The sequence below is a fragment of the Diadema antillarum genome, unplaced genomic scaffold (genome assembly GCF_040938485.1).
Source record: "Diadema antillarum isolate AM-2024a unplaced genomic scaffold, OU_Dant_1.0 seq00000119_RagTag, whole genome shotgun sequence".
In the NCBI taxonomy this organism is placed as follows: Eukaryota; Metazoa; Echinodermata; class Echinoidea; order Diadematoida; family Diadematidae; genus Diadema; species Diadema antillarum.
Window position 1 is genome coordinate 627,415 of NW_027271200.1, and position 11,099 is coordinate 638,513.

The window sequence follows — 11,099 nt, forward strand, 5'->3', positions numbered from 1 at the left end:
TCTGTCCTTTGGTGTCTTTCAGTAAAGATACTGCACATAAAGAGAGAGAGAGAGCAAAAAAGAAAAGAAAAAAAGAAAAAAGAAAGTCAGTGACAAGACGGACGTTTGGAAAAAAAAAAAAGATGAAGCAAATCTGTTTGATTTGAAGAACACTGATCATGTGGGGATGAATGGTGATATTTATTATATTTTTATTTATTTATTTTATTGAATTTTTGTATCCTTGTCGCTGAAGATGCTATAGGAGCAACTGACTTGTTTCTCCTGGGTGTGGTGACTCTTATATTAGTCCAGTTTTTTTATTGACGAAGGAAATTTAATGGGTTGTAGAAGTTAGAACTTGAAATTTTCAGGTAGTGTGCATCTCCAAGCAACCTGCAGATTTTTTTTTCCTCTTCTGGATTCTTGTAGTGGACTAGAATGCTATGGCCTCATATCACACTGAAATCACAACTGCGGTTAAGTACTAGTAGTCCAAACATTTTTAGCGCCTGCCCAAACATCCACCTGTAGTCCCAGAGCCTTAGTCAACCCAGCCCATGTTAGCATACCTGTTCCCAATAAATATACTCTCAACCTCCCTTCTCGAATAACATCAGGGATTTTTATTATATTCATTTTATAGAGTTCTTAAATGTCAATTTTGTTAAAGTAACTTGTTGCTCAGAAGGGCCATTTGTAATCTTTCCCTACCTGCAGAACAATCAGGGCACGGCAAAGCCCCAGTTAATCGTCGCGGGGGCAGCTTTCACCACCCCTACTCTCGCTAAAGACGTGTTTTAAGGCCAAGAAAAGGGACCCATGATCAGGTATTTGTCAATAATTTAAATTTCCTTGTATAAGACAGGTGTGTGTGTTCTTCATTTTCTATTCACCGTCATATGTTTTCATCACAAACTTCTAACTTTTATTCCTCCTTTTTAAGGGTACACATAAAGTCAGATATTTAAGTAACTGGAGTAGTTATTTTTTTGTCTTTATTTCAAGGAACCTTTTGTTCACACATGAGCAGTGTTCATCTCATCTCATTTCTTTTCATTTGCACCATATCCTGTGAAAATGCATCCTACTCTTTTGTTATCATCCTTTCAGTTTCTTTCTGCAAGTGTGACTGAGGTTTTTTGCTGTTAATCTTTGCTTTTTTTCACTTGATTTTCCTGTGTACTTTGATTGCTGGACCATGGCTCTGACACATTGGATTTGTTTTTGATTGCACACACACAAAATGCATGCTCGTACTTGTCAAGAATGTACAGTGCTTGATGTCTCAATTTCAAAAGCTAATGTCGATCTGCATTTTTGTCAACACAGATTAACGACGGACTGCTGAGAGAGTGCGCTTGTCCTTCTCAGAAAACAAGGATTGTAGAAAAAGGGGCAAGTGGGGAGAACACAAACATAGGGAGCGGAGTGGCGACAGTTTACGTGGAATTGCTGTACATGTTATCTTCCTGATGGCTTGGCGTGTCAATGGATGGAGAAGGCACCGAGTTTTGCTAGGATGACGCAGTGAGCACCGATGTAGCCTTCTACAGGTGTGCAAGTGATTCTGGCTCAGCGGGACTAGGACTCTTTGTAATATGCCCTCATCCGTGTGAAACTCGGAAGTTGGGACTCGGTTATCGTGAATCAATTCAGTGAATGAAATGTATAATTAGCTCATCTGTACCAAAGCAAACCAACAACAACAATTGACAAAATAAGAAAAATGCAAATCTCTTGAGTCAGACAGTGTTTCTTGATTGTGCACCTGAATCACGCAGTGGTATTCTCAAGCTTTTATTTCCCCCAACCCAACCTTTGGAAGAATTGCGATTGATGGATCGTGTTCTTTCAAACCAACGGCGAAGAAACACAAATATTCAACTTTTCTTAACAAAATAAAAAGATAATGTTTTGCCCCATGGTGTGTTTAACAAATAATAGGTTGATAATTGCCTTGTTGATGTTCGTTCTATTTTTCTTGCAATTATAAGCTTTGTATTGTGATTTTTTTTTTTCTTTGTAGTGCTTGGCCTTTTGTTTACTTCCATTCATTTCATGTAGTCTTTTTGATTGAGTTTAAAACGGTGGTTAAAATAAAATTCCATTCCTATTGGCATTTTAAACCGAAGTCCTGTAAAGGCCAGTGTTTAAATTCTCCATGTTTTCAGTTTTGTTGTTAAACATTTGAATTTTTTTTTTAAAGTAAACATCAAAATGACATAGATTTAAAATATACTTAATAACTTACATTCGCTGTTCTCCCATATAAGATATATAAACAATGATATTGAACAACAGTCCATCACCTTTACTATGGTACATTACTGCAGAAGTTTGGTTGAATGTCTTCAACAATGAAGGATGTAGGTACTTGCCACATTCCAGTATTTATGTTGAAAGGGCCATGTACGGTCAAGGTGTTTTGAAGCTATTTGCCAAAATATGCGACTGCCCAAATTGGTGTTTCTTATTTTTATTGAATCATTTTTATCACGTTTTTTATAACAAAAGTGAAGAAAATGAAAAAAAAAAATGAAAAACTGAATTGTGCCTGAAAGACATTTGTTCTTTGAACTTTTGTCCTTGGAATATGAGTGTATGACACAATGGTTGCCTCCTCTTTTATGGAATTGTTTGAGCAGACTGTCCAGAGGTTAGATACTTGTTACTTCAGGAACCATTGTAATATTTACTATAGTTTATAGACTTCTATTAAGCATTGATATTTGTATGTTTTTAATGATTAATTGGCTTGTTGTTCCCTTTTTTTCCCTTTAAAAACCAAACCAAATCAAGTAACAATGATATGACATTGATGATAAATAATTTAAAGCTAAATGAATAAGACTCTTATTTTAAAAACTTCACATATTAAGTTTAATTTATTCTTAAGTTTTATTTTTGCCAATATTTTTAAGTATAATGGGAGTTTCATTTATTCTTTTATTGTTAACCAAAATTTTAAGTGTAATGGGAGCTTTGTTTCATTTTGTTATGTTTTTTTAAATTTCAAATTTTAACAAACCCCTTTGGATAAAGACATTTCCAGATCAGCTAACGTAATTGACACCAACAATGATTTGAATGTGTGGAGTAGTGTGATATCGAGGTTTATTGTGTCAAGAATTTCTCAAGGAGAGATTGCAGATTTTGTGGATGTGTGAGCTTGAGTAAATACTTTCAAATGTGGACCAACAGTGAATTGTGATTAGGGACACATGGACAATTATGATGCCAAAATCACTTCTGTAGATCCATACCTTATGGAAAAGGATTCCTTACAAAATCATTGCTGCCAACTATTAGTAAAAATTAGTAATTGTGAGTAATTTCAGCATGTGACAATTGCTTTGGTGTCATAAAATTCTGCTTTATTAGTACAATGTATTTGTTTCAATAGTAAATATAATACTTTGTGCTTCTATTAAAAAACACCCTACTACAGTGCACTTCTGTTATAACAAACATGGTTATGACATTCTCAATACAACAAAGTAAAAATGTAGGTTCCAAGATTATCTTCTATATAACTATACTATTGTTTGGCCAGAGCAAAATTTTGATGACAAAAGAAAACTGCCAATCCTGAGGACTTCTTTACAATGGGAGTCACCTGTATCAATAATTTTCAAGAGAATGATTGTAAATTGTGCAGAGACATGTCAGCAGTTATTCAGAGGTAGCTGACAGAGGCTAGCAATCTGCATCAAATCTGCCTTTGACATAATTGGAATGTCACTGAAAATAGCCAAGAATGATTTGGTGCTTACATGGCAGTGTTCATTTACATAAACTTTGGAATGGTCTACATGTGAAGGTAATTACTTGTATGAGTACATGTGTATGAAAGCATGTTCTGTATGTGTTGTGTGCCTGTGGAATCTTGCAGCATTGGTACTGAGCCATGAAAAAGAAAGATGCAGGGATCGATGAGTGGAGGCAATTGCTTCAATGTGATGCTACATACATGTATAGAACACACTTCATGACATCAGATACATTTCAGGTACAGTCAAACCTGTCTTAGTGGCCACCTACTTATAGCAGCCATTGAAAAATCCCCTGCATGAAATCGCTTCAATATAGACCCATTTTTATAGTGGTCACCTGCCTAACGCAGCCAGCGACCACTCATTTTGTATCATGTGGTGAATGTGTAACTGCATATAGCAGCCACAAAAATTTAGCTGAACTGTTGAATGAGCCATAAATACATTACCTTCTATGATTATTGCGTGAATTCTACCGAGCCCTATCAAAGGAACAGAAGTAGGGTAAAAGATGATTTAAAATGTAGTAAATTGTGCAAAAAAAATCCCCATATTATATCTGCTCATGCAAACTTTTTCACTGTTTTTTAAAGAATAATTTGATTTTTAATGCTACATGTATTATACAATGCAAGTTATGAAATTCAAAGTGGCCACCGACCTGTCTAGAATTGCCATTTTTGTCCTTTTCCCTTGGTTGGCCGCTATAGACAGGTTTGACTGTATTGAAAATGACTTAACATACAGGAACAAATTTCCACGATACATGTGACCATGCATCACAAAACCAACATAAGTTGCACCCCTTGATTTTACGTGGGGACTCAAAAAAGGTGATACGGGTCAACCAAGTCAGTCTTTAGTTTTTCATGTCTTCTGAAAGAGCTATTCATCTTCTCCATTATTCCTAAGTTTGGGATCATAAAATGAATATGAAAGTGTGTTTTCAGCAGTTTTTGTACAACCTTTTATTTTTGTAGAGTAGTGAGATCAAGTATGTCTTGGAGGCCCCTTTTCATTTCCTGAAAATCCTTTGCACACTGCACTTTCAACTTAAATAACTTAAGAAGGGACAATGCTACTGCTCTGAAAGTTTGCATTAATCATGGACAAAATGTGCTCAAAGAGCACGCTCGATTTCAGCTTCAACTCATAATCCCTTCATTGTTGTTACTCCAGTGCTTTACATCCTGTTTTTTGTCCCATTTATCTCACAGCTTGCATGGTTTGGTAAAGATTAAGCGCTTGAATAGACTGTGTACTTCAGAGCCTCTTTTCTCGGTTCACACTTATCCAGAGTATGTGCTTTCTTTCCAAAATTTAGATAGGTTTGTAGTGAGAGGAGAGCCCATTTGAATTGAATTATACATCATTTAAAGCCTAGAGTTTGCTCTTTCAGAATCTGCCCTTAACTAAAAATCAATTTCCGGCGACTTTTTGTTGGTTTTGTCATGCAGTCACATATGATGTATTGCTAACCTTGTGTAAATCCAATTCATCCTCAAGAGGAAGACGAATAGTCAACTGAACCAAAAGGGCAGAAAGATTCTGTTCTAAGTCTGGGTTGTAAGTGCCTGACTGGCCTCGACAGAGTATATTTACTTGGAATTTGACATCTTTAGTTCTTTTTCTTTCAAGTGGTCACATGATTGACATGAATGAGGCTGTTGTTGGTACAAAATGGATAGTACATGTCTATCAAAATTGCCACATTACATTACTGCTACTGGTTGTGTCTATGTGACTGAGCAATTGGCATGGTACCCAACACCAGCGAATAGAGAACAGGTTGGTGATGCAGATACACGTACTTTGCACATGTAAATCACTCAAAATATATACAGCTGAGGTATGTCAGCAACAGAAGGGAAATACTGTACATTGTGTTCAATTTTTTTTATTGCAAAACATGTACAATGCACGTGATATTGAATCACCTCTTGACTATACTGTGGTTATTGGCCCTAATAGACTTGTTTGCACATACAGGGGAATTAATCCCGCTATAGTGACATTGAATATGAGCTTCTGCTTACAAGGAGACAAATCGTTGGGTCCCAAATAAGTTTATGTATTCTCCGGGAATTTGCAGTTTATTTTGTTGTGAGATAAATTTCTGGCCCCCCGAAACAGGATGGCAATGTAATAGCTTACTGTATATGCTGTTATTTTCGCATACAGATATTTTCGCGAATGAGGAGGTCACTGACATTTTCGCGAGATGTTGTTTTCGCGAATTGACACAGAGGCCTACATAAGTGCACTACTACCTTAGCGTATGGTGACATTTTCGCGTGTTAAACTCACGGTCCAACTGAGATTCGCAAAATTCACAAAAATTAAACCCTTGCAAAAATAACAGCTTATACAGTATACTAGTGCAGTTATGTATTTTTCTTTTATTGGGACCAACTCCATCCTGCCCCACACACACACATACACAAATAGAAGATGAGGGTTTCAAAGTCAGTGAGAATAGGGAGCTTTAGATTTAGACGCGCGGACATTCAGAGGGGAAAAAACATGTTCTGAGCATGCGCAGAAGAGCGCGTCGTTGATCTATTTTTAGCTTGCGTCGCCTGAGTTTTTCACTGCGCTACTGGGCTATTTTTACGGTCCGCACAGTTTGCAACATAGAGAGCTACTTGATGTACGGATCATATGGGGGCGCCATTTTTGTCTCGCCCACCGGAGGTGAAGGCGAGACTAAGGGATCCAAATGGCGTCCGTCCGTCCGTCGTCCATCACAAATGTTAAAGTTTACCTGCAAGACTCTCTTATGATGCATAAGCTTGGCAACTGTTACAGCAATGGCAGCCACACTTGGGTGATAGAAGCACTAGGGGTATCTCCATGTTATGGTGTTGTCGGAGGTCATGTGATAATGTCAAAGGTCATTTGAGGTCATATATTAAAGAGTATGTGGAAGACTCTTTTCTATGTTAAAGTTTACCTGCAAGACTCTTTTGACAAGTAACTTCACATTAGTTGCTTGGATTACAACCTAACTTGGGTCATAGATGCACTGGGGGTACCTTCATGTTATGGTGCCGTTGGAGGTCACAGGAAAAGGTCAAAGGTCATTTGAGGTCATACCGTTAAAGTTTACTTGCAAGACTCTCTTATCACACGTAACTCGACACATGTTGCTACAATGGCAATCAAACTTGGGTGATGGATGCACTGGGGGTACCTTCATGCTATGGTGCCGTTAGAGGTCACATGACAAGGTCAAAGGTCATTTGAGGTCATACGTTAAAGTTTACTTGCAAGACTTATCACACGTAACTCAGCACATGTTGCTACAATGGCTATCAAACTTGGGTGATGGTAGATGTCTCTTGGGAAGTTGAAGGTAACCACAAGGTCAAAGGTCACAGACGGTGTCAAACTTTTAGGGCCCAATGTTAAGTTTTTAGGGCGCATTTCGTTTATGGCTCATAACTTTTGATCCCTTTGTCCGTTTGTGACCAAACTTAGATGGAAGATGTCCCTTGGGGAGGTGAAGGTCGTCACAAGGTCAAAGGTCACAGACAGGGGTCAAACTTTTAGGGGCCCAATGTTATGTTTTTAGGGCGCGCTTTGATTGTGGCTCATAACTTTTGATCCCTATGTCCGTTTGTGACCAAACTTGGACGGTAGATGTCCCTTGGAAAGTTAAAGGTCATCACAAGGTCAAAGGTCACAGAAAGGGGGTCAAATTTTTAGGGCACAATGTTAAGTTTTTATGGCGCGTTTTCGATTATGGCTCATTACTTTTGATCCCTTTGTCCGTTTGGGACCAAACTTGGATGGTAAATGTCCCTTGGGGTGTTGAAGGTCACCACAAGGTCAAAGGTCATAAGCAGGTCAATTAACTTCTGGGAGTTATAAAAAATATTAATTCCTTGTACGCGAATGGGCGAGACACAATTTGGCACTTGCCTTGTATTTTTTTATATGTTGCGTCCCAGCGTAATCTAAAGCTACTTTTCAGCACGACGCAGGGGAAGCGTAGTGTCTGTCTCAAGAACGTCCGCACGTCAGAATCTAAAGCTCCCTAATAATGAGAATGGTGTGAAAAGGCAAAGATCACAAGATGAAGAAACCAATCCAGGTCAACTGATGTATGGGGTAGCATTGTGAGCTTAGTATACCATGTTGTATAATGAATAATGTATGCTCTACGAGGTGAAGAGGACAAGGGCAAACTTCCTGAAAGTCAGAGGTCAAAGGTCACTGAATATTGGTTTCTAATGCATAAAACAGATTTATATGCATTGAAATAGACTTTTACAGTTTGACCTCAAGAAGCTTCAATGTAACTTACGAGGGGGTTACACGTACTGAATCTACGAGGGTTTGGAGGTTGGGGGTTAAACCGGCATATTCTCAAGGTCGGGCATACTTCGAGTATAGCAGAGTGAGAACAGCTCTCCTGTAAAGTACATGTGCGGAGCTGTAGTGTGAAAGCTGTGCATGCACAAGCATACAGTGCACGAATCTATATGGTGATGCAGATGATACAGCTTCGATGTTGAAAATCATTGATCTACCATGCTTTTAGGCCTATGTTATCTATCAATAACATTTCTTGTAGCTATCAGATAATGTTAAGATGGACCATATCTGACAGTTTCATGGAATTTCAAACCCAATTATGGAAGCAAATTAGATGATTTTGTAATATGCCAATCGTGCACTGATCATGGGTTCGTTTTCACTCCAGCCACCACCAAATACTAGTACATGTACATGTACCATATGTCCCCCCCCCAAAAAAAAAAAAAAAAAAAAAAAAAAAAAATTACAACGGAACCCTCCACATTGATAACTTTAACACTGGTGAATCAATCCAAATACAATTTCAGGATACGAAACTATAACTTATTTCCACATCTTACAGAAAAGCCCATTCGATTTGCTTCAGTGGTCAAAGAGAAATGAGGAATTTTTTAGAGCATATCAGGAATCTTTTCCCTCCAAGTTCTGTCTATTGTGTTCACACACAAGAGCATCCAAGTGCTAAACTTGGAAGAATCAGACTCATGACATGCTTTACCACCATCCACATTTCTCTATGACCGCTTAACCAAATTGAATGGGGTTTTCTGCAAAATAGAGGAAAGATGTTATATTTTAAGGCCCTGAAGTAGCATTTAGACAGGTTAATCATAGTGGGTGTGATCACTGCGAAAATCTGATTGTAATTTTTTTGGGGACATACTGAACATGTACTGTACCCAGATGTCTAACCATTAAAACGACACTTTTACAACAACTACTTTTGTTATCATATGTGACCATGCACCACAAAACGAATAAAAAGTCGCACACACTGATTTTGTGTGGAGACTGAAAATAGGTGAAATGGGTCAACCTAACCCATCTTGACTTTTTCATATTTTCTGAAGGAGTAAGTCTTCTTCCACATTATGTTACAATTTGGGATCATAAAAGGGGCAGGAAAGTGTTTTTTTTTTAGCAGTTTTGTCTTGAACTTTTTTGGTAGAATAGTGTGATTAGGTGTGTTTTTAGAGTCCCCTTTTCATTTCTTAAAAACCTTGAACACACTCTTCACTTTAAACTCAAATAACTTTGACAGGATGATGTTACTGCTTTGAAAGGTGGCATCAATTATGAACAGAATGTGTTGATACGGCACTCTCAATTTCAGTTTAATCTGATAATCCCTTCATTGTTGTTACTCTGGTGATTTACATCCTGTTTTTTGTCCCATTCGTTGCACACTCAGCACGGCTTGGTACAGATTTAGCGCTCGAAAAGACACTGCACGTCAGAGCCTCTTTTCTCAGTTCTCACTTTTCCTGATTGTGTGTTTTCTTTCTAATATTTAGATAGGTTAGGAGAGTCCGTTTGATTTGAGTTATACATCATTTTGAAGCTTAAAGTCTGCTCTTTTAGAATATGCTCTCAACTAAAATTTCATGTCTGGCGACTTTCTGTGCGTTTTGTGATGCAGGGTCACATATGTAGGAGGAGTGCTATTGTCAATCTGTTTACTACAAAGACTGATAAGATATAGACAGATATACACGTGTGTCACTTTCACTAAAAATAGGCCAAAATCACACTGTCCCATTCTTTATTCAAGGTCAACAGATTGCAAAATACGTATGTACATGTACAGTATATCTCAGTTGATACATATACCTGGTACACAAACACATAAAAAAACATGTCTGTTACAATCTATAGTAATTTCTCTTTGTCTTGAGCGTCACAAAATATTCTGCCGTATAGAAAAGGGGTTATGCATGTACAGCCCTTTAAAGGCATGATTTACCATTTGCAAATGAAACAAAAACCCAGCATTAGTGCTTTAAAATACATAAGCATGTAGTTCAAAAGTGTGAGTTAGGGATAGAAACAACCACTGTAAAAGTTTGAATTGATCAAATTGATGAGACAAGCATTTAAATATTGTTAAATGTACAAAATGTGAACAATAGTTACAATAAAAATGTTTCCAGACTTGACCGTCTACAGTTACGGTTTATTAAGCAAAATAAAGATATCTCCTTATATTTTAGGCTTTATCGTTAAAATTTTATATGACAGGATGTGTTGTAGTACAACAGATCTACACATATGCATTAAAGGTCATATCTTGAAAAATTTTAAATCAATGTTCCAAAGGTAAACAGGACCTTTAATTCAATAATATAATCCTATACAAGTGTAAAACTGAATGATAATTCAATGACTTTACACACAATTCAAAATTCTAAGAGCACAAATCATAAGCAAATTACCTATGGTAAGCTCTAACATGAGGGAAGTAGGGACAAACCACCATAACTGGTGTGAATGCTGATCAAAATGATTTTGATATAATGCCACTGTTTTTTCTGCTGACTCGATCAGCAATCCTCGATCATTGCTGTTCAGAGGGACACAAAACATTTTCATCAAACCCAACTAGGGTTAGATCTTTGTTACAGACACACATGCACACTACTATGCACTCCCGTTACAACGAACACAATTATCTTCACGACAATATAAAAATTCAGAATCTATAGAAATAAACCAAGAAATTATGATCAATACCAGGTATATCTTCATATACTTGACTGTTTTGCTATAATGAGGTTTTGATGTAACAAAAGACAACTACCAGTCCCAAGGGCTTTGTAATACAGTGCACTCACGTTATAATGAACACAGCTATGATGAAATTTCAGTTACAATGAAGTAAAAAAATTAAGGCCGCAACATTATCCACTCGTATGTTTTTTATTGTTTATTACCTCCGCCAATTAAGGGAGGAGGTTATGTTTTCGTTACCGTTTTTCAAACATTTTGTTACAATGAAGTTAAAATTCTGGTCCCAATATTTTT

At 37.2% G+C, this 11,099-nt stretch overlaps 1 protein-coding gene across 2 annotated transcripts in view; it reads left to right on the top strand.

The window, feature by feature from the left end:
* The window catches only part of LOC139727114 (heterogeneous nuclear ribonucleoprotein A/B-like), a 36,596-nt gene extending 34,488 nt beyond the window's left edge, over positions 1 to 2,108 (top strand). The window contains exons 9-10 of one of the 2 annotated variants that reach the window (XM_071638091.1): positions 700 to 809; positions 1,312 to 2,108. In XM_071638091.1, coding sequence (XP_071494192.1) covers positions 700 to 770 — 71 coding nt within the window. In that variant the 3' untranslated portion in view covers positions 771 to 809; positions 1,312 to 2,108. The remainder of the gene's footprint in view (positions 1 to 699; positions 810 to 1,311) is intronic. The other variant, XM_071638092.1, reaches the window with a different exon arrangement.
* Positions 2,109 to 11,099: the final 8,991 nt, after the last annotated feature.